The 26,776-nt window shown below is 36.3% G+C and overlaps 12 protein-coding genes across 12 annotated transcripts; 5 read left to right on the top strand and 7 right to left on the bottom strand.

Annotated features, from left to right (window-relative positions):
* Nucleotides 1-4: 4 nt before the first annotated feature.
* FDP41_009283 (uncharacterized protein) lies at nt 5-2,011 on the bottom strand (the record flags this gene model as incomplete). Its single annotated transcript, XM_044713225.1, has 1 exon — nt 5-2,011. The coding sequence occupies one exon, from the start codon at nt 2,009-2,011 to the stop codon at nt 5-7; it is 2,007 nt and encodes a 668-aa protein (XP_044557095.1).
* A 701-nt stretch (nt 2,012-2,712) lies between these two features.
* On the top strand, nt 2,713-6,069 carry FDP41_009282 (uncharacterized protein; the record flags this gene model as incomplete). Its single annotated transcript, XM_044713224.1, has 1 exon — nt 2,713-6,069. The coding sequence occupies one exon, from the start codon at nt 2,713-2,715 to the stop codon at nt 6,067-6,069; it is 3,357 nt and encodes a 1,118-aa protein (XP_044557094.1).
* A 73-nt stretch (nt 6,070-6,142) lies between these two features.
* FDP41_009281 (uncharacterized protein) lies at nt 6,143-7,806 on the bottom strand (the record flags this gene model as incomplete). The annotated part of the gene is made up of 2 exons (XM_044713223.1): nt 6,143-6,522; nt 6,582-7,806. 2 exons carry the CDS (start codon nt 7,804-7,806, stop codon nt 6,143-6,145), a joined length of 1,605 nt encoding a protein of 534 aa, XP_044557093.1.
* Nucleotides 7,807-8,609: 803 nt separating this feature from the next.
* On the top strand, nt 8,610-11,169 carry FDP41_009280 (uncharacterized protein; the record flags this gene model as incomplete). The annotated part of the gene is made up of 3 exons (XM_044713222.1): nt 8,610-9,278; nt 9,455-9,704; nt 9,866-11,169. 3 exons carry the CDS (start codon nt 8,610-8,612, stop codon nt 11,167-11,169), a joined length of 2,223 nt encoding a protein of 740 aa, XP_044557092.1.
* Nucleotides 11,170-11,177: 8 nt separating this feature from the next.
* FDP41_009279 (uncharacterized protein) lies at nt 11,178-14,258 on the bottom strand (the record flags this gene model as incomplete). Its single annotated transcript, XM_044713220.1, has 2 exons — nt 11,178-13,409; nt 13,467-14,258. 2 exons carry the CDS (start codon nt 14,256-14,258, stop codon nt 11,178-11,180), a joined length of 3,024 nt encoding a protein of 1,007 aa, XP_044557091.1.
* A 434-nt stretch (nt 14,259-14,692) lies between these two features.
* Nucleotides 14,693-16,522, top strand: FDP41_009278 (uncharacterized protein; the record flags this gene model as incomplete). The annotated part of the gene is made up of 1 exon (XM_044713219.1): nt 14,693-16,522. The coding sequence occupies one exon, from the start codon at nt 14,693-14,695 to the stop codon at nt 16,520-16,522; it is 1,830 nt and encodes a 609-aa protein (XP_044557090.1).
* A 147-nt stretch (nt 16,523-16,669) lies between these two features.
* FDP41_009277 (uncharacterized protein) lies at nt 16,670-17,546 on the bottom strand (the record flags this gene model as incomplete). The annotated part of the gene is made up of 5 exons (XM_044713218.1): nt 16,670-16,772; nt 16,856-16,928; nt 16,989-17,082; nt 17,173-17,258; nt 17,417-17,546. 5 exons carry the CDS (start codon nt 17,544-17,546, stop codon nt 16,670-16,672), a joined length of 486 nt encoding a protein of 161 aa, XP_044557089.1.
* Nucleotides 17,547-17,954: 408 nt separating this feature from the next.
* FDP41_009276 (uncharacterized protein) lies at nt 17,955-18,983 on the top strand (the record flags this gene model as incomplete). Its single annotated transcript, XM_044713217.1, has 1 exon — nt 17,955-18,983. One exon carries the CDS (start codon nt 17,955-17,957, stop codon nt 18,981-18,983), a length of 1,029 nt encoding a protein of 342 aa, XP_044557088.1.
* A 93-nt stretch (nt 18,984-19,076) lies between these two features.
* On the bottom strand, nt 19,077-20,849 carry FDP41_009275 (uncharacterized protein; the record flags this gene model as incomplete). Its single annotated transcript, XM_044713216.1, has 1 exon — nt 19,077-20,849. The coding sequence occupies one exon, from the start codon at nt 20,847-20,849 to the stop codon at nt 19,077-19,079; it is 1,773 nt and encodes a 590-aa protein (XP_044557087.1).
* Nucleotides 20,850-20,978: 129 nt separating this feature from the next.
* FDP41_009274 (uncharacterized protein) lies at nt 20,979-23,210 on the bottom strand (the record flags this gene model as incomplete). The annotated part of the gene is made up of 5 exons (XM_044713215.1): nt 20,979-21,251; nt 21,353-21,578; nt 21,708-21,757; nt 21,919-22,067; nt 22,118-23,210. The coding sequence occupies 5 exons, from the start codon at nt 23,208-23,210 to the stop codon at nt 20,979-20,981; spliced, it is 1,791 nt and encodes a 596-aa protein (XP_044557086.1).
* A 205-nt stretch (nt 23,211-23,415) lies between these two features.
* On the top strand, nt 23,416-24,084 carry FDP41_009273 (uncharacterized protein; the record flags this gene model as incomplete). Its single annotated transcript, XM_044713214.1, has 1 exon — nt 23,416-24,084. One exon carries the CDS (start codon nt 23,416-23,418, stop codon nt 24,082-24,084), a length of 669 nt encoding a protein of 222 aa, XP_044557085.1.
* Nucleotides 24,085-24,130: 46 nt separating this feature from the next.
* FDP41_009272 (uncharacterized protein) lies at nt 24,131-26,368 on the bottom strand (the record flags this gene model as incomplete). The annotated part of the gene is made up of 4 exons (XM_044713213.1): nt 24,131-25,156; nt 25,207-25,499; nt 25,546-25,913; nt 25,974-26,368. The coding sequence occupies 4 exons, from the start codon at nt 26,366-26,368 to the stop codon at nt 24,131-24,133; spliced, it is 2,082 nt and encodes a 693-aa protein (XP_044557084.1).
* Nucleotides 26,369-26,776: the final 408 nt, after the last annotated feature.

Raw genomic sequence — 26,776 nt, 5'->3', positions numbered from 1 at the left:
TTGTCTAGATCAATTCATCATTGACATTTAAAAATCCATCCAATATTGAACTTGAATCCTTCGTAACAGCACTACAAGTTGTAAGTGCTCCATCCAATGAAGCAAGTAAACTGCAACAACTATCGCCATCACCACCAAATGAAAAATCCAGAAAACTATTCCCTGAGGATGGACTTGGATTTGGCAGTAAATGGTTCTTTTCATCCATCATCCATTGATGATCTTCTATCACATTGGTGGACAATGGTGATGTACATAATAATGACACGAGAGGTATGGGTGATTGCTCATGAATTGAAGAAGAAGATAGATTCTCAGAGTTGTTCTGAATCCTCTTCATTGTGTTTTTTTCATTTCGATTCGATGTGGTCTTTTTCTTTTTAGACAAATGATGGTTCATGGCAGTTGAATGTTGGACGATTCCAAAATATGGAAATGCAGCATTTGAATCACCATTTGAGGAAGATAGTAGTGAAGGGTGTGATGGTGGTGGTGGTATTGGAGTAGTATACAACAAGTGATTGTTGAATCCCAAACAACATGTGGTGGGGAGTGAGGTGTTGCTGTTTGTTGTTAGAGGAGGAAATGGTAAATTTGAGTACAAGAAAGGATGAGGTTGCAAGATGGAAGAGTTGGTTGTGTTGTCCATGTGGTTGTTATTGGAATCCAAATCCAATACTACTACATGGCTGTCACTCGAGTTTGTGGTTGAAATTGTTGGGTCAACATGATTCATGACACATGTGGGTTGTTGTTGGGATGGATCTGTCATTGTGTATACATGATCTTTTTCATTCATCATCATGGACATCATTATTAGATGGTCATTCATGTTTGGATCTATCATCATCATGGGTAACAATAATTGATCTTTTGAAGGATCATTCAGGTTGAAATCATTATCAAGTGGAATGTTTTCCTTATTCGAGGTGTTGGACAAGATGGTCATCTTTTCATTGTGTCCAATCAACGTGTGATTCATCTCATTAGTAGTCATATTGCATGTAATCTTCTCTTTCTTGATTTGGAGTGGCAATTCTGTTTTAATTTTCTTTGTGAGTGGAGTGATGGTGTTGGACCTAATGTCATTCTTTGAACACTTCTTCTTATGACAAGTCACACTCTCATCCTTATTATTGTCATGATGATCAAGTGGAACTCGATCTTCCTCCTCTCTCATTTCATGTTTGATCAACTTTGAGACATCTTCACTCTTCTCGAATGCAATCCTTCCACTCATACTCTGTACATCCTCCTCTCTTGATTCTTCAATGCTTTGTTTAGAATCACAAGTGTCAGTAGCAGTTGGACTACTGGAGTGATCTCTTGATTGTTGTTTTCTCTTCTTTGAATTTCGATCTTGAATGAGAAAAGCACCACTCTGCCATTCAATATCACAACAAGCATTGTTGCAATCACAAGTTGTATCATGTTGATGATCAACTCTATTACCATCCAACCATGGAGACAACATTCTCTTTTGGTCCATAGTGGAATCATCACTGTTGGTGGTGGAGGCACTAGGCATAGTGTTGGTAGTAGTAGTAGTAGTTGTAGTGATGGCATTCAACATGGACATTATTTTCTTCTCTCGATCCAAGAGAGAGATTTTAAATATAGCTCTTGTCCCTCGATTCACCTTTTCAATATTCACTTTGAGTTGAGAGCAATAACGTTGATCATTAATCTTGTAGAGTGTGGACATGGTCTCTTTTGAGAGAAGAGAGTTTCCTTCTTGTGTACATAGAAGAGTATTGCTTTTAGGATCATACAATTCAATTAAGCAATAGTATCGATTGGGTTTGTAAATAAAGGATTTTGACTTGCATTCTAAAGTAATTTCAAATTTGAGGACATTACTCTTTTTGATCACATCATGTGATAACCCTTCCACATCAATATTGGTGAGAATTTTACAATCGGTGATACTCGATGCAAGAATGGAGTTGGAATGGTCTTTCCTTGTAAATTTGATGGTATTATGGAATTCCAAAGGTTTTCGGTTAGGCATGGCTATAAATAGATGTTATTGGGAGATGAAAAATTCAAAAGACGAATCAATATGCTTAAGAAGAAGCTTCACAATGGCAATATTTTTGAGAGAAGGAACGAATATTCGTTGTGGATGCGTTTTTTTGTGGTGTTGGTTGTTCAGTTGGTTCTTGATAAAATATTTGAATGGCTTGGTTTTGCGAATGAATGAATCGCTTCTCGTTGAGTTGTCTTTCCACTTGATAGAAAAACGCTGGAACTTTGGAGTGGCTCTCTCGCGCAAAGACAATCCTTTTTTAGCGGTGAAGCGCGTTGGTGACATGGTTTACAACAAGGAATGGCGGGATTCCATTCTTTTCGTTCAGATACGAAAAATTTCGTTCTCGTATTTTTTAGAAATTTCTGAGGAGACAACCACTTCAAGGCATGGAACGGACAGCTGTTCAAGTGTTTGAGAAAACAATTGATTTACTTTAAAATCACCCTTTACTAGGACAGAACCCTCAGAAGGCATTTCCTCAACCCACATCCATCTCTCAAATTGGCCAAAGAGGGTTGTCTTTGGTGAAGTTGAACCTTAAACTCATCCTATTCATCAATCTGTATTGTCAAAATAGCACTTGATAATCAACAAACATGTATGAAAATTAAAATACCACAAGCTTAAAAAAGAGGAATGCTTTTTCAAAACTTTTTCCAAGTACTTGTCAACTAAAAAAAATGTTTCATCCAATCACTCAAAGATTTCTCTCAATTCTGCCATTTCACACAATTATTAATGTTTTACTAGTGACCATCATCTCTATCACTTTAATAATATTCTATCGGAAAAGAAAGAATCTTCATTCCCGAGAATTCTCAACCTCCTCTTCGACGATTCAAATCAATTCATTCCTTTCCGATCCGAAGGGTGGTCAAAAGATTCTTGAAGAGGATGATGACAATGAACAACAACAAGAAGGAATACTCATGATGAACAACAACAACAATCATTTGAATGAGTCTGATTCATTGACAAATGATATTAGTACATCATCTTCCAACAAGATTCACCAACAACAACAACAACAGAATGATCATGATTTCAAAGATTCACCGACGCATCATGATGATGATGATTATTCTTCTTCTTCTGAACACAATTTTATTGGTCAACTCCGTTCAGAGGAGTATTCAACTAGGATCGGACGAGAGTGGAGATTTTTAAAAAACTTGAAAGAGAGAGCAATGAACAACAACATGTTTCTCTCTGTCCAACTACAACAACAACAACAACACGACTTTATAGAATTAATCAAACGCATCAATGAAAATTATCAAAAAGATTATCTTATTTTACAATCACCAATTGCGAGAGGAAGAGTGTTTAAAGACTCCACGACTCTGATGCAATTAGGGACAGCAGTGATCATCGTTCAGTCACGTAGTCGTGGAGTTCTCTCTCGACGTTCACATGAATCTCTAAAGAGTGGATTGAAAAAGATCAAGTTATTGGAGGAAGCAATATCGACAAGTCTTAGTCATGAGATCACCATCATGATGGATCGTAGTGATCGTACTAGTAGTAGTGATCATAATAATAATTTTAGCATGATCATCGATACTGAAAGTAGTAGTAGTAGTAGTTGTACGACAAGTAGTAGTAGTTGTACTGGAAGTGTGAGTAGTGGTAGTAGTAGTAGTTGTACGACAAGTAGTAGTAGTATTGACAATACGGATCTGACTTGCCATGATGATGAAATGAAACAAGAAACCACCATCCATGCAACCACCAGGACCACTCTTCAAAAAGAGTTCAATGCTATCGATTTCCCTCAACAGGTAAAAGTCAACAATGAAATGGAATTAATTGTTGATTCAATTACTGCTACTACTACGGATTCATCATCACTAACACTCCTACAAGCCTTATGGAGAGGACATTTCATACGAAGAAAACATGAATTTCATTTGTTTCAAAAACGACTCATTCTCTTCCAAGCACTTGTACGATCCTTCTTATTGTTACAACAACGAAAACAATCACTCCAACAACATTGGAAGGAGTTACAAGAATCTACCACAACCACTACCATTACCACCACCAACACCACCAACACACCTTCTTCTTCTTTCGTATCCTCATACTCTCCTTCTAAGGAATTCGAAGAATTTCAAAAAGAAGAGAATGAAGAATTCCATAAAGAGAATTCACCACGAGGAGTAGTAGTAGTGGAGGAGGAGGAAGATGAGGAGGAAACAAATGATAGTCACATTCATTCTACGACTATTCATTCTACTACTACTACAGCTTCTCCTATTCATACTACTTTAGATCATCATCCAATGGAGACTTGTGGTAGGACTGCAACTGAAATGAAAGAGATCACCCACTCATCCAACCTTATTGTTGATGATGATGATGACTTGTTTCTTACTCAAGAAGAAGAAAACCATTCTCAATGCTCAACAACAACAACAACACCACCACCACCACCATCATCATCATCGTCCTTATCAACACCACCAACCAATACCACCACCAATAGCACCACAACTAGTACTGCTGAAATGAATCCAACCGGTGTGGATACTAGTAGTAGTAGTATTCACAGGCCATCCTCCTCATCTTCCTCCTCCTCCACGTGTGCAACCCAAGCGACCCAAGAGAAAGAAGAATTGAAATTCTCATCCTCATTACCTGAAATACCATATGCACCATCAACAACAACAACAACTCCAACACCACCACCACCCTTATCAACAACACCACCACCACTCACTACTAGTACTCCAATCCTTTCAGCTTCAAACAACAGCACCACCACCATGATGATGATGATGATGGAGAATGTTACTACTACTACTACTCTTCCTTTAGAAGGAGTGGTGAATCAAAATGAAAAGGAGAAGAGTGAAACCATCTCAACAACAACAACACCTGAAATAACAACAACACCACATTATTATGAGGAGATTCAACAACCATCAACAACAACACCACCACCCTTATCAACAACAACAACAACAACACCACCACTCGAATCACCACCATCGCACGTTGAACACCTCTCAGAATATTCTGCTCATTATTATTATGAAGAAAAGAAACACGACTATGAACAAGGCACCGATTTGAAAAAATTAACAGAAATTTTGAAAGAATTGAACAACAAGGAACATGCTTCAACTACTACTACTACTAATACTATTACTACTACTACTACTACCACCATGAACAACAACAACATGATCACCACCACCACTGAGGGCAGCAATAATTCTAGCCATAATAGTACTACTACTGAATCCATTATTGGAGATTCCTTTCAATGGGTGGATCCTTCACGTGTGAAACAACTTGAGATTCAAGTGAAACCTAGAATGGTGAATGTAATGGATGATCATCCTCAAGATTTATCAACCTTACCCATTTATTTGTATTTGTTTCTTATTTCAAACCGTGGAAATTATCGTGATGTGGAAATTTCTAAAGAAAAAGCAAAGCATAATCGTGGAATTGCAAATCTTCAATTCTCATGTGATCCTCCAAATATTTTGAGAAAAACAAATCATAACAATCATAATAACAATCATAACAATAATAATAATAATATGGAAGGAAATACAACAACAGATGATGAACAAGCAAGTGATAATCACCAAAAGTGTTTACTATCTTTCACTGTAGTATTTGGAGAATTGTCAGAAAGTTTTGATAGGATTGTATTTGGAGTGTATGTGGATGTTTCTGAAATGAGAAAACACTCAAATCATACGAATAATAATATTATTGAGGATCAACAAGAGTTGTTAGAATCATCATTATTACCTTGTCTCATGGAATATGATTTGGATATAATGTTGAAGGCAACAATGAAACAAGACGATGAAGAATTATGTCAACACTTTGAAACTCGTTTTAAACCTTTTGATGATGCATGTCCTCTTGAGAAGGGCAATGATCGTGTGTTTTTCAGTATTGGATTGCTGAGAAAAGAGGATCACCAATCGAATTGGAAATTTGAACCACTCTTAATCAATCATCAACAGACCCAACTGAAAGTGGCCAATATTCATGAAGTATTGAACATTTAAATGCAATCAAAGAGAGAGCTCGACGACGAATGTGTGTGTGTGTGTGAATTGAATCGATTCGATATTCAAATTTTTATTCAAGTTCATTCAAAATTTCCTTTAAATAACTCACAAAGTCAAACACCTCAATAAATTGATTGTAAAGTGGAACAGGTGAAACTCGGATAATATCAGGTTCTCTTGTATCAATAATGATTCCTCTCTTCTTCAAAGCAGTATCCACTTGATGCAAGTTTTTACCAATCACTCTGATGGAGAGTTGACAACCTCTCATGTTTGAATCACTGGGTGTTATGATGTGAATTTTGTCTCCCAACTCTTGTCTCAACAACAATTCTAGATAGGTCGTGAGCAAGACAGATTTCCTTCTTAGAACACTCATAATTTCTCCATTTTCTTCGACCATTTCAAAAACTTTAAGACTTGATAAAATTGCTGTCATGCTCAAAATACCTAGAAAAGAGTATTTTGAAGAATGATCTCAATACAACTCCACTAAATATTCAACTTACATGGATTTGACATTTGGAAACCAGCTGCTCCTGGTTGAGGATTGAACTTGGAGGAAAGGGAAAATCTTGTTTGTGCATCTCTAGACCACCATCCCATGAAACGAGGACGTTCATCCATATTCTCATAAGCATGCTTTTCATGAACAAATATTCCACTAATTCCACCTGGACCACTGTTGAGATACTTGTAAGAACACCAACACGCAAAATCACATCCCCATTCGTGTAATTTCAAATCAATATTTCCAACAGCATGTGCTAAATCAAAACCACACATAATTCCATACTCTTGACATGTCTTGGCAATTGTCTTCATATCAAAGCATTGTCCAGTCATGAATTGAACACCACCAATTAATGACACACAAATATTAGAGTCACTCTTCAAACAATTCACAATATCTTCAGTTCTAAGTGTTTCTTCACCTTCACGTGGTCCAATTTGAACAATACATCTCTCCACAATTTCATCACTTGTTAAATTTTCATTTCCAAATATTGCTCTCAACTCTCCAACTCTACATTTAATGTGAGAAGTTACAGCATGCATATCACTTGGAAATGGAAATTGTTCAATGAGAATTTTGTATTTTTGTTTAGTAGGTCTGTAAAAAGCCATGAGCAAAACTTGTAAATTTGCAGTCAAGCTGTTCATGACTGTCACTTCAATAGGTTTCGCTCCAACGATTTTAGCCATTGCATTCTTGACAGATTCTTCCACTTGGAACCATTTGTTGGTACCAAAAGCAGAACTGAAATGTCCTTCCACACCAATATGAGACCATTTGGTGAGTTCTTTTTCAATGTTATGAGCCAACAATTTTGGTTGTAATCCGAGTGAATTTCCACAAAAATACAGGACTCGTTTTTTCACGCACTCTGAATCGTCATGACCGTTCTCACAGTGGGTACCATCTTGAATGTACTCACTTGGAATCATATCGGGATAATTAAATTCATTTCTCATGTGCTTCAATGGATCACTTTCATCAAGTGTGATGGCAAGCTCTCTCTGAGAAAGGCTGTAATTAGAACGAACACGTTCCAAAAAATCTTGAGAAGATGATTTCAATGATTGGGTTTTATCATGTTCCTCCTTCTTTCCTCTGTAAATTTGGAAATTATAATTTTCAAATGTTGGTGCTGATGATTCCAAGGAAGTGTCGGATGATGATGATGATGGTGATGAAAGACGAGAAGAGGACACCAAGCTGAACTGAGACATTTTTTTCATCCTCTTTTAGCTGCCCGCATATGGCCGAGTGGTTTTTCTGGAACTGTGGCAGCCAACTGGTCCAGCGTTCGAATCCCAGGGGTTGCTGCTGTTATCGTGAGCAGTTTAAACACCTTTACTTCCGGGGTGCCTGCTAGGAAGTCACTACGTATCTTACGTTCGGCTTGTAAATAATGTACATAAAACCATCGAACAACGTTTATCATCGAATAAACCCATCCCTGAATTTTTTTCATCCTCTTTTACGGTTGACTGACAATTTTGGAAAAAATAGAGTCGAGACCCTCTCTATCGTTGGTTGGAGATGAAAGGCTCATGCAAGGGGCACAAACGACGCTCTTATTGGACCCTTACCAAAATCACACTAATATTCAGCAAATGGACCGTAAATGATGAATGCATGATCGGAAGATAATGTGTTATCCAAATTTTCCATCGCTGGTGTTGAAGCATCAATTTTTGCAGACGCAACCGTTGATCCTCAAATAAAACAAGAGGGGGAGAACATTTTGTCGTCTTTTTCGTCGATATCCAGACCATCATAAATGGTCATCTGATTTAGGTGAGGACGCTCTTTTTTCGAATCCTTTCCGACGAACCATCTCTCTCTTACGATGAACCTTCTTAATCGCTTTCAAATTAGAGAAGCGAAACACCTTAATCCATGGAACGATAATGAATGTTGTGGAAGAAGAATTGCCCAAGAACCCAACGACTGACCGCACGATCGGACTGTACCTTCGTTGGAGAACTTGTGTTTCCTGTCTTAGGAACGGATAGGACTTACAAAAAAAATGCCCAAACAAACGCAAGCCTTTACCACCACCGCAACCACAAGCTCCTCGATGAACCATGTAACCATTCCTCCTCAACAACAACAACAACAACAACAACTGGTCAATCCAGAAATTTCCGAATATCTACTCAATGTAAATTCTGTTGAAGAAGAGTTTCATCCTATAAGTTGTCTGAACTGTAAAAAACTTCATAAAAAATGTAACAAGAAACTGCCACAATGCGATCGATGCGTTTCTAAAGGAATTTCATGTCAATATCCTGATCCTAAAAAGACCAAGAAGAATACGTTATCTTCGGGATCTACTCTAAATGAAAATACTCTTGCTGCTACACTCAAGAATCAAAACACTCATCTCTCGAAACGCAATGTTCTTGATTTGTATTATTCTGTCATTTGTCATTGTCATGCCAATGCAGTGATTGAAAGAAATCAATTTGAAAATTATATTTTATATAGAAATTTAGATGATGAAAATCAACCAGATGAAATCAAAGCCATCAATTGTTTATATTTGAGTATTCAAGCATTGGCTGAACAGAGATGTGGTTTATCGGAATTGGCAGAAGAGAGCGCAACAAAGGCAAGAACTTGTTTGAGTAAGATTTTTGATTTTCATACCAACTTTTATGTTACTTGTGCCTATGTATATTTGGCATTGTTTGAGGTAGGTTTAGATGTGTTCAAATTCTTGATTATATGATCGTGTGTTTATATTCTTTTTATGATGTGTTATAATTTCATGATTGATCTTTTTTTCATCTTTGAATAATTTTAATTATTCACAATTAAACCACCGACCCTTCTTTTTTTTTATTCCTATCCATGGACCTCTCTCAATAGTCTGGAAATGGTAGATTTAGAAATGCAAGATATTATCTTCACAATTCACATTTCTATTTTGAAGAACTAAAGAATGTTCAACTCACACCAGAACAAGTTTCTCTCACTAAAACTAAAATCTTTGTGGAATGTCAATGTAATGAAAGTAGAGATGAAGTGAGTGAAATGATGAGAGACTTACCAACCATGTTTTATCTTGCCACTGGAAAGATGCTTCCTTCTCAATGGTCTAAATTATTAGTTTTAGATGGTATGTATGAATCAAATCTTTCATCAAATGTTTACTTAGAATATGGATATCAATGATGATGGTATATCAATGATGAATCTCAATGATGATGAATGAATGGTGATAATTTTAATGATTTTCATATACATGATCTATTGCTGGGTTATTCATTTTTTGAATAGATGTCAATACTCTCAATGTTGCCAATCGACTCCGAGCTGCTGAAATTGTTTCTGGAACAAGCCATAAAAATCTCAGAGAATTAGCTCCACCCGAATTTAGAAAAGATCATAACAGTAATTTATGTGATACTTCCTACACAATGATTATATGTGGATTGAGAATTGGAATATTATCCAAAGTGGGTTGCGGAAAACAATTAATTGAAGAATCTGCTCTCAAAATTACATATTTAACACAAGCTCCAAATTTTGCACTCGTTGCTCCAAATATGGTAGTCTATGTAGCAGTTGCAGCAATGATTCATTTACATTTAGTTCGTTTAATTAACAGTGGACAACGTGCTAACAATCAAATAGGTTTATTGAGTGATGGTAGAAAAGGTCCAGTGAATTATCATGAAGTTCTTTCAATGGATTTACAAGCATTGAAATTATTGGCAACAAGATTTAAGAAAGTTTCTGTCACGTATGGATCATTGATGCAGGAAATTGAAAAGAATATTCCCAAGACCATTATTGATAATTTGGAATCTAAACAAAAAGAAAAGAAGGACTTTAATATTTCAAAGATTCAAGAAACATCGATAACTTTTTTAAACGAAAACAATCAGATTATACATGCACCATTGAGAGAAATTGAGGATGGAAAGTTGGAAAACTTTGAGGTGATTCAACATGCAGAATTGACATTGGAGCAAGAAGCTAGAAAATTGATCATGATGAATCAACAACAGCAACAACAATCTCTTTTTCAACAACCTAATAATGGAGGAACAACTCTCAACCCAACTGTTGTTCCTCAAAGTACAATACTACAACAACAACAACAATTATTGCAACCACCACCTCTTTCACAACAATCCATTTCATCGATACAATTGCAACAACAACAACAACAATTACAACAATCACTACTACATTCATCATTCACCTCTAATCACCCCAATTACATGCATGCGCCAACTGTCGCCACACCTACCCTTAATACTATTGCCTACAATAACAACAACTCAAATAACCTCCTATACACTACCTTGCCATATATTGATCCAACCATATTGAATGCTAATGGTACAGCTCAAACTCCTAATACGGTCACCAGTGCTTCATCCTCTTCTGACACGTCTTTTGAAGGATTAAATCCACAACCCGAACAACACGTGTCCTCTGATGAAGACGACAACACTTTCGAAGATCTATTGCTGGATGAATTGATGCAAAACAATGAAGATTTCGATCCATTTCTCGAGTATGACGATCTAGATACCATATTCGATCCTTCAACTTACGTGGCAGAGGAATAATAAATAATTTATTCCACGTCAATTGGATCATTAAGAAAATCGTAGAGTCGTTTAGCATTTTCTTGAGAATTCATTATTTCTGCCAATTCCTCCAAGCTCAGATCACACAACTCGTACAAATTTGTCACTGCATTCATGATTCGTGAAATATTTTCTGTCGTGACACCAGGCATTCGCGACAAAAAGTCGATGGCTTGATTTGTGGACTCCGCTTCCTCTTCATGATTTGAGGTACCAATTGCTTGAGCTAAGGCAATATCTGGTTCATAGTCTTCTTCACTCTCTGACATGTCGAAATCATTGTATTGTAACACTTGATGTTTCATCATGTAGAAATATTTTCCTGTAACAGCTGGAGATCGAGAGTAAGAAATTTTCAATTTTGGAAAATGTGAAACAGTGAGAACCAATTTGGTAATGATTGATTTCTCCTCAATTCTTCCATCTTCTCGTGTCGCATATCCAGGGTATGGATCTGGAAGAGCAAATGCTTCATCTTCCTCGAATTGAATGAGTAACACTGCATGTTTGTAATATTTTACCATATTCTCTGCTTGTTGAAATAATCTTCCTGATCCCAAACTTTGCCACAAATCGGATGTGCTCTTTCTTTCTACACAACAATGTTTCGAAAGAATATAATCTCCAACAGAAATTTGTAGAGGAATCACTCGGTAACCACTCAAATTCAACAAAGAAGGTAAAGAACTTCTAAATTCTCTTGCATCAATAATAATTTTCGATTTTTCTCCAAAGTTAAATTCACCTTGTGGTTGTGAGGAAGATCCTATGACTGCCAAATTACCACCAGCCTTTCGTGTATCTGCAAATGCTTTAGGAACTAGTTTGACACTGTCACTTTGTGTTTTTCGTTCTCTGAGTAAAATGTTTGACAATAAAGTATCCATCGATGGCACTGTCATTTTGCCATAACTCATGATCAGTTTTTTAAAAGCTTCTTTTTCTTTCTCAACGGTTGCACAGTATTGTTTGTATTCAACACTTTTGTGATCGTATGAGATTAAATAGACATGCAATGGAATGAAAGGATATTTGCATTGATATTGTTCTAATTTTCTCACAAATGCCAAATCATTTTCATAAAGAACTACAAAGGAAGGCATTAATTCATCCAAAATAGTTGCTGTGTCATAAAGTGAGTGAATAAATAGTTGCATTTCAGATGTCATTGATTCACTTTCAATAATTTCAAAAAAGTCATCTAAAGGGTGATTGGATGAAGGAGGAGTTTTTGGAGTCTGTGGTGAGGATGATGAGCCATTCGTCAAATTGTTTTTCACTTCCTTTTTCTTCTTTGAAGGAGATTTCACTTGAATAATTTCTGGTTCTTCTTCACTGTCTGTTTCAATTTCTGCTTCATCACCACTTGCAATGTCTTCCACATGGTGAACCAATATAGATTCCTCTAATTTACTCTTCTCTATTTCTTCATCATTTTGTACATAGGCAGAAACATGTTGACTCAATAGTTCAAGTTCATTTTCTTGCATATCCTTTTTCTTTGCTCCTTTCTTCTTTGTGGTACTCTTTGGAGATTTTTTGTCGTCTTGTCCTAATTTTTCTTGTTTCTCTTTTTCCAGTTTTCGTTGTTGTTTTTTAATGTGAGGTCCTATTAGTTTGTGAATTAATCGATTGAGGAGAGTTTTACCTCCCAGTTCTAAATAAGTTCTCACTTGAGAGCAACTCTTTTCATTGGAAACTAAAATCAATACACGACCATTGATATTGGGATTGGTAGTCGTTCGAATGATTTGATAGATTGAATCCAAAGTCTCTTCCAATTTCTTCCATTTTGGATTTTCCTCAAGAATAAAATTAATGCGATCGACGTGTACGTAGGGATCACCGTCTCTTCCTTGTGCCATTTGTGTTAAAGTTTTTTGTTTTTTGAGAGGAGATTTCAACTTGGATGTTTCAAGGGTGTATATTCGTTCTTTTGCATGCATATAAATATCAGAGGCTGTATCAGTTAATAACCAATTGGAAGAGGGTATTCCATTCTTTCCATCAGATAGCCTTAATGTCTCTAAATAGTCATAAAATGTTACACAATCGTAATTGAGTAAATAAAAAAGTAATGTTCTCATGGATTTTAAGTCTTCTATTAGTTTTTTAGATTGCACACCAATTCTATTCCATATAGGTCGTAATTGACTCATGATAATGCTGTGAAAACTCTTAAAATAGCAATCTTCAATTTGAACCTCACTTAGATCCAACTTTTTGTAATGTCTAAATATTCACATGTTTGATTAATGTTAATAACACACACATACCGATGGATTATTTCTCTTTAGAGATTCCAAAGATGTTGTAATGATATCTACAATACAACTCTCAATTAAACTCATCCTTTCAGTCATGGGAACAATAATTTCAATAACCGTTGGTTGAAATTTACTCAATGTCTCAGCAACTTGAACATCAAACCTAGGCTTAAATTCTACCTTATCTACAAACAATAATTTCATGACATCTTCCAGTTTAGAAAAACCTCGCGCCAACTCTTCGGGATGTTCCGTAAATCCTTTTACAAAGGCTGTCTTATTTTTCATTCGAAAAACTCTCAAAATAAAAGATTCCGTAGATTTCTCAGTGATTTGATGAGCGTTGAGGACCACAATTCCCGAAACGTGATCAATGGGTACTTTATCATTTAATAAATCTACAATTAAAATTCTACTCGTTATGAATAGACATCCTCCTTGATCGTATAATTCTTTTCGTTCGTTAATTGTAAAGGTAGAAGTGATGGATTTGGGAATATTTTCGATTTTTACTAATCCACTTTCTAAAAGTAATTGTTTAATTAATTCTTCTTCTCTCGGACTACCATTGATGATGAGTACTAATTGAGAAGGATCACAAAACATTCTCAGTAAATGTACAATGATGACTTCAATTCCGAGACCTTTTGCCATGACTAACAAGGCATTCTTATAGTCCTCATCAAATAATTTTAATAATAAATTAGTTTGAAACATATTCAAGTGATTCAATGAGCAAGTAGTCGGTGAAGATGGTGAAGTCGATGAGGATGATGACAATGAGGAAGACGTCGATTTCATTTTTCTTTTTTTCAAAAAAAAATTACTCCAGCAGTCTCGGGAATCGAATGAAATCTTGTCAGAACTCGTTCACACGAAAGCTGAAATGGAAGCTTATTCCCAGAGCTGGAGCATTTAAGTTGTTAAATATCATCACACATTTGATCCCACATCATCCAGCCAGATCAACCTTCCATTATGCATTGAAAAAGAACTCCCTCTCACCAATTTTTATTATTATTATTGAAAGTCGAACAAAAAAACCAATGAAAGCAAAACCATCCTCTCTTCTCAAAACACTCCTCACACCGTGCATCTCCTCGTGCCGATACCAATATGTATGGCACTTTTGTGGATGCACACCAACAACATTCACACCACAGCAGACAAGATCTTGTCGTCAGTTCCATCATTCAACCATCCATCTTCAACAAGATCATTCATCAATCTCTCTCATGACCAATACAACTACTACTACCTCCACACCCATCAATCCACCATTAGGCCAACCCAAAGAACAAGATGAATCAAGAACTTCACCACCTGAATCAGGAAAAAGAAACAATCATTCAAGTTCCACATCCTTACCACATGCTCTTCGTGAATTCAAATCCATTTTTGGAGAGACCAATGTCATGGATGATGAAACATTCATTCAGAGTGAAATGATCGATTGTTCAGGCAATACGAGACATGTTCCTGCCATTCTCTATCCAAATAGTGTGGAACAAATTTCAAATATAGTTCGAGTGGCCAATGCATTCAAAATTAATCTCTATCCAGTTAGTACAGGTCATAATTGGGGCTATGGATCGAGTAATCCCATCGAACACGATTGTGTGGTTGTGAATTTATCAAAAATGACACAAATTGAATTCCATGATGAAGAGACAGGTCTTGTCACTGTGGAGCCAGGAGTGACACAAGGTCTTTTACATGAATATTTGGTGAAAAGGAATTTACCATTTCTAGTTCCAACCACTGGTGGAGGCCCAAATTGTAGTTTATTAGGAAATGCATTGGAGAGAGGATTTGGTGTGACTCCTCATGCCGATCACTTTGCTGCTGTCATGTCCATGGAAGTCGTTTTACCCAAAAATGGTGAAATTTATACTTCCATGCTTGAGAATATGGGTGGATCGAAACGAGTGGAAAGATCCTTCAAGTGGGGTGTTGGACCCTATGTGGATGGTCTCTTTACTCAAAGCAATTTGGGTATTGTGACGAAAATGACAATTCTTTTAGCACCAAAACCAGAGAGAATTGAAACTTTCTTTTTTGGTGTTTCGGAATTGCAAGTTGGAGTTGAGGGAGTGAAAACTGTATTGAAACAATTAGGATCCAACATTGGAGCGATTAATTTAATGAATCAGAGACGAATGATGTCCATGGCAGTTCCCTATCCGAGAGAGAAGGTCACCACGAATGGAATTTTACCTCCACAGGTAGTCGATGAAATTTCCAGACAATACAATTTTCTAAAATGGAATGGAGTGGGTACCATTTATGGCACCTCCAAAGTAGTCTCTGCAGTGAAGAGTGAAATCAAAAAGTATCTCCTCAAACAACAACACCACCACCACCTCAACCACCCTCCAATTCAACGCTTAATCTTTTTAACCCCAGAAGAAGTGAACTTTTATTCAGAACTTGTTCAGTTCGTGCCATTCCTCCATCAGCATCGCATTCATCATTATTTGAAAACCCTCAACAAGTCCATGAAAGTCATGAAGGGAGAACCAAGTGAAATTGCACTTCCATTGGCCTATTGGAAATTGAAAAATGGTTTACCATCATCACCTTCATCTGTTGCACTCCCCAACAATCATCACACTAATCACAACTCTGAGGAATTCAAAAGAAGTGGTCCTAATGCTTGTACTTCTCTTCTTCATCCTGCCAAAGATGGATGTGGTTTAATTTGGTATGCTCCACTTGTACCACTCACCACGTATGATACCAATCGCTTTGTGGCAATGGTTGAAGAAGTGTGCATGAAACATGGTATTGAACCTTTGATTACATTCACAAGTTTTTCAGATCGATGTGCAGATGGAACTGTTCCAATTTTGTTTGATAAGGAAACTCAATTAGAAAGTGCTCATGCTTGTTTGAAAGAACTCACTGCAAGAGGAAGGGAAATGGGATACGTTCCATATCGATTGGGAATTCATTCCATGTCTGAAATTACTCAAAGAGATGCAGTTCCTTCCATTTTAAAGGACATTAAAAGAGTGGTGGATCCAAATGGAATCCTTGCTCCAGGAAGATATGGATTGTATTAAGAAAGAGAAAACTTTAATGTTGTATGTACTGCACTCTCGACACTTTCATTGTACTCTTGAATGAAAAAACAAAAGAATATGTATTGTGATGATTTTAATATATTCCACACTGAAAAGACTCGATGATCCATCTAATTTTGATACCACTTATTCTTTCAATAACTTTTCAATATCGTCAGTCATGTCCTTTGGATTTGTGGTTGGTGCATAGCGCTTGAGAACCTTGCCATCCTTTCCAATTAAGAATTTACTGAGAGAGAGTGAAATATATGAATTCATTGATTGAAAAAAAGATTCTCCTCATCGTTTGCGCTTTTTTAAAACTATACTTACGTAAAATTCCACTTGATAGCATCCACCAAGAATCCACTTCCTTCCTTCTTCAACCATGCATATAAGGGATGAGCTAATGTAATTTTAATAAATATATAGAATTAGTTGAATTAGAACTTCAGTTGATACCTACTTTGATCACCATTGACATTAATCTTGTCGAAAATTTTAAAGGTCACTTTGAATTTACTTCTTGCGAATTGACAAATTTCTTCATTCGTTCCTGGCTGTTGTTGATGTGTTTTCAGAATAATGTTCAAATTCGAAATCATATGATCATGATCCGAGGAGAATGTGTTGTAACTGTGGTTACATACCTCTTGAGATCCAAATTGATTACATGGGAAGGCCAAAATTTCAAATCCTTGATCCTTGTACTTGTTGTAAATTTCTTGCAATTCATCTATTGTAAAAGTTGTTGTTGTTGTTGTTGTTGTTCAACATAATATTTCGATCACGTACCATACTAGAGTATTGTGATTTCATTCAAATAGTGATCATGATGATGGTCCATTCGCAAACCGATGATGATGATCATTTGGATTCTCAACAGCACAACACTTACTTGTTTGGTAAAGCCACATTTGGAAGCAACATTCACAACCATCACTACTTTTCCCTTGTAATCAGACATTAAAACATCATTCAATTGGGCATCCTTTGCAGTAAATGAATAGAAATCATTGGTCATTGTAAGAGAGGTATAGTCGTGGGTATGGTCTTGATTAAAGTAAAGCGGTCGGTCCGAGGGTGTTTTGTGCTGATTTTTTGTGTTTGATTTAAGAGCTGAAATTCAACGTACTCGACCTGTCCTTCCTGCGTCGGACTTCAATTAGGGACTTCTTCTGAGGAAGGACTCTCCGTCGAGACGACCGAGCATTGAGGAAAAAAAAGTGGGAATTTTGAGGAAGGACACTCCTCAAATCTTCCGTGGGTCAGTTCCACGCGTATATTCTCTCTGAGTCCTTCGGATCGACCCATCGTTCGTTGCATAACCATTATTGAATGTGGTCAGGAAATGGGTTCAATGTTGTTGTTGCTGTTGCTATTTTACTTGCAAACAACCACTGACATTGAACCTTTTACAAAAAATCAGCTCATGCCACAAGACACAACAACGGAAGCATTGACACACTCCCGTAATAGGAACATTATCATACCGATCACTGCTCTTCCCAATGAAACTCTGTTGGATATCTTCTCCTTCATCCACCCTCCCTCATGTACGGAATATCACTATTTCATGATACAATTACCTTCGGTGTGCCGAGATTGGTTCCATCTATTGAGAAGAACTGAAAGTGGGAATTACTTTTATCGGATTGTGTTTGATCGCTTGTTTTCATGGAGAAGATTGGCCTCGTTGTTTCTTGATGATCAATCCTCTCCCGAACATTCCATCACGAAAAATAGTCTTGATCAATTGAATTGGTATGAAGAGTTGAAAAAACAAGTGCTTGTATTTAAAAAGTGTGAGTTGTCAATCACTCATGTTGAGAATCGAAAAGCATATTCATTGAGAGCAGACAGAGATTTGAGTTTTAATGATTTAGTAGCTGTGAAACAAACGATTGGCAGTGATGTCGTTTTGATCAATTGTCCAATTCGTTCAGCAGCAAAAGAAAGAGCTTGTTTTTATTTTGAATGTGTTTGTACAGATAATCGAAAAGAATCCGATAATGTATTTCTTGGAATTGCAATTCGACCAACAACGATCATGTCATCAAACATGGATCAACAACACCAGTACATTCTTTCAGGTTATTTAGGAAGCACACATGCGAGTGTGGGTTATTATTATATTAATGGTGACTTGTATTATGGAGGATCTATAAAAAGTCGATCATTTGGATCACCCATCGATATCAATGACAAATTGGGAATTTATATTGATTCACACAAAATGAAATTTGCCTTCTTTAAAAATAGAGAATTAGTAGGAAGGACACTCGATCTGTTCTCACTCTTTGGAGAAACAACAATTTTTCAATTTGAAAAAGGTGAAATTGAATTTTATCCTGCGTTTTCAATGCTCTATGATAGAGATTGCATGCATGTGAAATGTATGGACATTTGCTCCTTTAAGGGATGTAAATGGTTGAAAGAGGCGATTGAAATGATGGATTAAAAAGTTGGAAAAAAAGACCTTCATTTGATTCAAAGGACATTAAAAGAGATACACGAAGCAAGTGTTGATCAAAATCCTTTTTCACAATTTTGTTTATTGAATGAGGCATTTCGTCCTGTTGGTGTTGCTTCTACTTTTTTGATCATAACTGTGTCTTCTTTGAATGTTGTGAGTATCGACATGCAGGGAGTCCTTGTGGTCCTCTTCATGTTGTTGATGATCGGAGGAGTAGTAATAGTTGGGAGGAACAGTTCGAGCACTCACAGAGGCTAATGTCTTGTCATTTGTTAAAGTCATGGGTCGGAAAGGCAAAGAGAACTCGAGCTCGGGAGGCTTCTGATCGTTGCCATCTTCATCGATCGTGACTTTTGGTTCATCCGCGAATTTCACACCCTGAGAGGATGACTCGTTATTGCATGTGTTCGAATGAGACAACTGTTCCCGAAAGAAAGTGTTTGGTATTAAGTGATGTTTCAATTTGAATGCAAGGACTTGTCGAGCCACATGGTTGAATAGTTCAGTAACATTGATGTTATCTTTGGCACTCACTCGAAAGAGAGGTAAGTGTGTATCTGAGAGAAGTAATTGAATGAGTTCACCTTGTCGTCGTTTAGAGTCAAAGCTTGGAGTTGGTTGGGTGGTCGAAAGTGGTGTGGTGTTCGATTTGGGAATGAGGAGATGGTTGTCCATGTTGGTCACTTTGAACTCCCTATTTGTGTGATGAATATTATCATCTTGCTTGGTCATTGCTAAAACAATCACTTTCGATTGATAGAGAGAAGAGTCTTCTCCTCCACATGCTTTCTTAATGGTATTCAATTCATTGTAAACAAAATCAATGAAATCCTCTTGTTTTGCATCAAAACAAATGATAAAAGCATCCATTTTTGAATAATGCCGTTCTTGTCTTTGTTGACATTCGACAAAATATTTCTCATCAAATAAGGCGTCACAATCAGACTGTCGATCATCTGTATTTTCAAGATCAGTAATGTAGCGAGGAATGTAATCTTCAATATTAAGAATAATATTAAGAGTCAATGTATTGGAAAGTTGAGTGGAAAATGATTTCGTTTGATGTGATTGATTCATAATGGAAGGAAGAGAAGAATTGGTGCATTCAGATGATGGATGGGAAGAGATTTGATCAAGTAGTAATGATGATGATGATGATGGTAATTGAGAGGTTCTTGTTGATGTCTCATTGTTTGTGACGTCTTTTGTACATTGGTGATGGATGGTCTGATCTCTATTGTTGTTTGTTGATGTTTCTGTTGAATGGATGTTGTTATTTACATTCGGAAGGGTGGTGGTGGTGGTGGTGGTGGATACTAGGAGTGGTGGTGGTAATGGTGGTGACTGTTGTGGTTGTGGTGGTGGTGGTTCAGCAACAACCATCCATTCATCATCTCGATCATCATCACGATCATCATCACGATTCATCATGATCATGGGTGAAAGGTGATTATTCAATTCAGTAGTAGTAGGAGGATGAGAAGGATGGACACAAGTGAGTTGAATTTCTTTCGTGTAAATGGTACTGCTGCAATGCGATAAATGTTCCTTATATTCGGAAGTGACAAAACGATAGATGAGACTACTCTGTCCAACACCACCTTGTTCTCCACTCAATACTAGAATATCAATTTGTAAGGAATGAGGAGAGTGTCGTTTTTGTTGTTGTAATTTCCGATTCGACCATTGTTTCATGTATTCGGCTTTTATGGAATTCAAATCATTTGGATTCTTGTCCTCTCCAAAGAAGGATTGGCATGTTGTTGTATCTTCGGTTGAACTCGATTGATCAGTTGTTGCAGTTGACCATGTCGAACTAAATGTCGTTGTTGTAGTGGGTGGTGAAAACATTTTTTAATTGCGCGTTTTAATTAATACCATATTTGGTCTTCAAAGATTGCTCCAATTCCAACAACATACGATCAAATAAATACATTCCATCCAACACTATTGGATGCAACAAAGCAAATCAATTGATCTTCAAAGTGTTGGTTGTGGACTGTCAGAGAGTAAGCGAACATATTCAATCAATGCTCGAGTGGGACGTCCAGTATGAATTCCCTTTGAATCTGAGCTTGTTCCAGCAATATCGAGATGTGCATAATGTGAAACATGATCAAAATTAACAAATTCAGATAAAAAGCATGCTGCTGTAATGCTGCCACCTGTTCGACCTCCAGAGTTTTTAACATGTGCCACATTGGTTTCATTTTGTTTTTCGTATTCACTTGGCATGAATGGCATTCTCCACATCTGAAAAATGTTGTCCATAGGTCATGATTGTAAAAATTGTAAAATTAAACATGCATGATCATCTTTAAAAAAAATACACAAGTATGTTGTTCATTACATACATAATCTTTGGTATTAATTCCTGCCTTTTCTAACATTTTCCACATTTCATTGGTAGAAGCATAACAACCAGTGAGTTGATGACCCAAAGCAACCACACATGCTCCAGTGAGTGTTGCAACATCAATGAGATGTTTTGGTTTGAAAGTTGAGGAGTAACACAAACCATCAGCAAGAGCTAATCGACCCTCTGCATCTGTATTATCAACTTCAATAGTTTTTCCATTGCTGAGATGAGCATTATTATTCAATAATTGGTGTGAATGAGAGGTGTGGAATTGAAAAGTATGATTCAATTATTGTAGGCGTGAAAAAGTATTATTATTCAATTAATACTGTTGGTACAACCACACTCACCTTGCAATTATGACATCTCCTGGTTTATATGCTGTGCCAGATGGTAAATTCTATTATAACAATTGATCATAGTATTATCGATACAACCATATCAATTCCAATCATACAAAATAGACATGAATATATATTTCAATAGAGTCATGAAATCACACGTATTATTTCACATTATGTTATCTGTTCATAAAGGTTGATCTCTTTCAAAAGAACTTACCTCGCAAAGCATGGCCACACACTTAATATTCACAGGCAAGTTCAGTTTACAAATGGCCAACATGGTTGCCATAACTGAACATGCTCCAGCACAATCTCCTTTCATTTCTTTCATATTGGCTGCTGGCTTAATGGATATACCTCCACTGTCTTGAGAATTTTAATGCATGCACATGTTCAAACATCAGGTTAAAACTTACCAAAAGTAATTCCTTTACCCACCAAAATGATATCATATTCAACTTGTTCTTTTGGATTATTCATAAAAGTAATTTCTAACACTCTTGGTTCTTCTGCAGATCCTTGTGAAACTCCAAGAAATGCTCCCATCTTTTTTTCTTCACACCACTTTTTGTCGTGTTCTTCAATTTTGAGTGGAGAATTTTGCATGTTCAATAAATCACCGAGTTCAGTTTGGAATTTTTCTTTCACAAGTTTACAAAAGAGTGTTGGTGTGAGATAGTTGGCTGGTAATTCAGAAAGATATGCTGAAAAGTTTTGAGCATCAGCATAAACAATAGCTCTTTCAACAGTTTCCTTATTAAAATTAGATGAAATTTTGACTCTTCCTTCAGTGAGTTCTTTCAATGATTTTTCAAATGTTTTTTTTGATAATTTGATAAATTTCCAACTTCCAAGCTTCAAACCCTCAACGCATTCTTTGTCATTTGTTAAATCATCAATAAATACTTCTAAAATCTCTTCATTGTTTTCATCTTCTTCTGTGGATGATTTGTCTTTTTCCACAGTTGTCTCCTTTTTAGATTTTTTACTGTCTGATAAAAGTAGTTGTACTGCTTTTTGAGCGTACTCTCTCACATTAGGTTGTCGAATATCAACCAAATCACTTTGATTGAATTGTTCTTTAAACAATTTTTTCTTGTAGGAAATCTTTTTGGTTGAAACATCTTTTTCTCCCAATCCAACAAAAACAATTCGATCATCGGTTGTAATTGTTTGTTCTTTCGCAATCGAGCATGCATGATCACCGGATGATGTTGCAAACATTCCGCAATGAACCAATGATGTCTTTCCCTCTTTCCATTCATTCTTTGTGAAGAATGGAGAAGTTAAAAATTGTTCCTTCAACATTTGATAGGCAGAAGGAGTGAATGAACCATCCTTGTAAATTCCGAATATGTAATCTTTCTTGAGCGCTAGAGAGGAATGATAATTTGTCAATTTGCCATCATTATTCGCGGAATGCTTGCTTTGAAAAATTCGCAAATATGGGTGGTGGTGGCTCTTGGAGAAATTTGGAGAAACACATGGTTTGAAACTGCTTTTGAACATTTTTTTTTTGAATAAATATTTAAATAGGTTAAATTTTTAAAAGCAAGAAGGGTTTGGCGCCTGAATGGCCTGTTTCAATTTTTCAAATGTTTAAAATACACAAAAAAATACAACACTTGTTGTATTACGCCCCACCACATAAGTGAGAGAGACTTTGGCACTCCGATATCGCATCTTTTCATTACACAATTATCATACAACGAGAATGGGTTTGATGAGTATTTTGAAAAAGCTCAGAGAGCAAGAACGACAAATGAGAATTTTGATTTTAGGACTTGATAATGCTGGCAAAACAACAATTGTAAAGAAATTGAAAAATCAGCCTCTCGATGAAATATCTCCAACTCTTGGATTTAATATTGATACAATTTATTATGAAAAAGAAAGTAAAGAAAATCAAACACCAAATGGCAATAATACATTCAAGGTCAATTTTTGGGATATTGGAGGTCAAAAATCTATTAGAAGTTATTGGAGAAATTACTTTGAAAATACAGATGGATTAATATGGGTCATTGATAGCGCAGATACAGATAGATTGGAAGATTGCAAAAGAGAACTGAATTTGTTATTAGGAGAAGAAAAATTGGCTGGAGCAAGTCTTTTAATTCTTGCTAACAAGTCAGACTTGGATAATGCTCTAAACGTGAATGATATTGCTCAATTTCTCGGTTTGGAAAGGCTATCCCAAACAACAGAGACCTCCATCGTTTCAAACGAAGCAACCAATCAATTAATTTTCGAGGAGAAGTCGTCAAAAACAACACGGCATATTCATGTCGAACGATGTAGTGCAATAACAGGAGAAGGAATAGCGAAGGGTATTGATTGGATTGTTGATGATATTGCAAATAGAATTTTCTTGATGGAATAAATTTACACATTTGTATATTTACAACGATTTACAATTTGAATAGTAATTACTGCTCTAAAGTACTTTCGAGCATGTTGAATAACATTCTAGATTGGGTTAATGGGTTGTCATAATGGCTATGGATTTGTTGTGACAAGTTGAGTGGTTGTCGTGGTACTTGCAGATGTGTACGGAAAGTTGGAGTGCTTGGAGGAGGAGTCTCAATCTTTTGTGGAGGATTTTGAGATGTGGCAGTTTCAGACGTCTGAATTCCACAATATGATTTTTCCACGGCCTTGATAAATTCCATTTCGCCATTGTCTTCCTTTGGCTTATAGTTAGGGTACTTTTGTAAAAAACTTAAATAAGATATTTCCATCTTTCCAAACTCTGAGGCTACTTGTTTGTTATCAGTGTTGGTATTACTTCCATACATATTATTTCCAAATTGGTTGAATTTGAAAGCAGCGTGGCCACAAACATCTCCTAATCCTTCGTAATCAACCGTCACCTTTTCAATAAATTTTACGATATTATCTGCACTCTTTGGTAAAGAGATAATTAATATAAGCGGAGTGATAAATACACTAAATATCTCGTTTAAGAAATATTGATAGCTAGGGATGAAATATGAAAGAAAGGCGTTTCGTACGCTTTGATGGTGTCCTTTTCCCTTCCAAGAGAGATCATGATGATGAAGAGTTTCACAGATTTCATCTAATTTCTGTTTTGGGTTGAATACAGCATGTTCATCAATGACAAATCCTTTCACATATGCCCAAGCAAAAAGTAGTGTGGTCAACCATGTGAGTAGGTTTTGATTAAAAACAGTGAAATAAATCGTTAGGGAATTGTTGAGATAGGAAAGCACAATAATAACACCAGCTAGAGCTGAAATGAAGAACATTATTCGGTGAGCAACAATAGACAGGAAAATATTGGGGAATTGATTCAAATACTCGGTAGCTAGGCCATATGCTTGATTTAGCTTTCTCTCAAACTCATGAGAAAGTTCATGGTATTCTCTAAACTTGAAGTGTGCATAGAGTGACCACCTTCTTCCAAGAACCTGTTTTGGATTGTTCTTCAATTCCTGTTCACAGATGTTAATTGACAAAGGTTGTATACAAGTATGAAACTTACAGCTAAATATTTGAAGGAGGTATAGAGCAGAAAATAAATCAGAAGGAATGGGGCAAGTAATAAATTAATTATTCCTAATTTCACAAAGTATAAGCTCAAAGAAGAAGAATTTACAAAGGATTGATTAATTTTGAAATCACTGTCAAACATGGAATCAACCATCAATCTCAAATTATAAATCAATGATTCGGATAGATAAGTTCGTTGGAAGAAGGGAATTTTCAGATTCATAATTTCCTTGTTGATTAGTGAAATCAAATAGTTTTCTTTTCTCATGATACGGTTGAGAATGTCTAAAATTTGTTAACTGATTTTGTGTCATACTATCAACATACGTACCAAATTCATCAATATTCTTTACAATATATATCTTTCTCTTATGTTGAAGCTCAATTATTTTTTCCACTACTTCATTCCACTGTATCGTTTGAATATCTTGTTCTGAAATGTTTAAATCGTAGTTGTAGAAATTTTTGATTGCTATCATGGATAAAACGTCTTTGCCATATTTGACAACAAGACTAAACCAATAAAAGAAAACAACCAATTCAAATAAAAGTACAATCACATGAAACGCGTTCAAAGTCCATACATCATCACGAATTATTGGAATCTTTTTACATTGTACATCTTGGCAATGCCACATGGCAGCCCAATCTAAGAATACAAATAAAAAGGTTGAAAAGACCATCATAAAGAACACGGAGCTAATGATGGATCAAAAGGAAAAAGAAGAAAATATTAGAATGAATTTCTGCTCAACATACCACAACCGTAGAAGTCTTTCTACTAGCAAACACCAAAAACCTTTTTCATTGAAATATGTGTAGACTTGCTGAAAGAAAACGTCAAGATTTGTAATTCCTAAAGACTCTCTTTCGTCCTCTCCTTTCAATAAACTTTGATGTTCGGCTGCTTTCCCTCTCTCCAATGTTGTTTCTTCCTCGTCGCTGTATTCTTCATCATGGGCAAACACAGGTTTCGGAAGTCTCACTGGAGAGGCTTCAAGATTTGTATTGTGTTGTTGATGGTGTATAGTAATGTTGCTGAGTTCAAATGTTGTCTTTTTTCCTCCTTTTGATACTTTGTCTGTTGCTGATGGCGAGAAAACATCCCTTTCCGACGAGGATGAAGGAAGGCTTGAGTTGTCGGAGGGCTGCATTTTTTAATTTTAGCACTAAAATAAATAGTTTGAAGTTGCGATGTGTCTTTGCGAAATTAAGATTGACAAAAACTCGCTGCAAATTTTTGCTTGAGTTTTGCCATCGCAGGATGTGATTTCGTAGTTTCGTAAAGACCTAATCAGTATAATAGGTTTGCGAGAGTTGGACAACGATATAATCGTTTATACCGTGCAGCAAACATACTACTGTTATCTCTTCGAACATACTATGCTTTCATCTCTTCATTCCATGTGTTTGAAGAGATGGCAAGGTTCCCTAATGGCGGCATCACACATTTTTGGAGAGGAGTCCAAATAAACGAGCGGTGAAACTGTACGGTTTTGTTAGTTTTCACTCCCGAGTTTAGGCTTCATGCTTTCTCTCTTTGGCGCTGTGTTTTGCCTCCA

This window comes from Naegleria fowleri, assembly GCF_008403515.1.
Source record: "Naegleria fowleri strain ATCC 30894 chromosome Unknown tig68, whole genome shotgun sequence".
Taxonomy (NCBI): Eukaryota; Heterolobosea; class Eutetramitea; order Acrasida; family Naegleriidae; genus Naegleria; species Naegleria fowleri.
The sequence above is the reverse complement of the archived record's forward strand: the minus strand, read 5'-3'. Positions and strand labels throughout refer to the sequence as shown.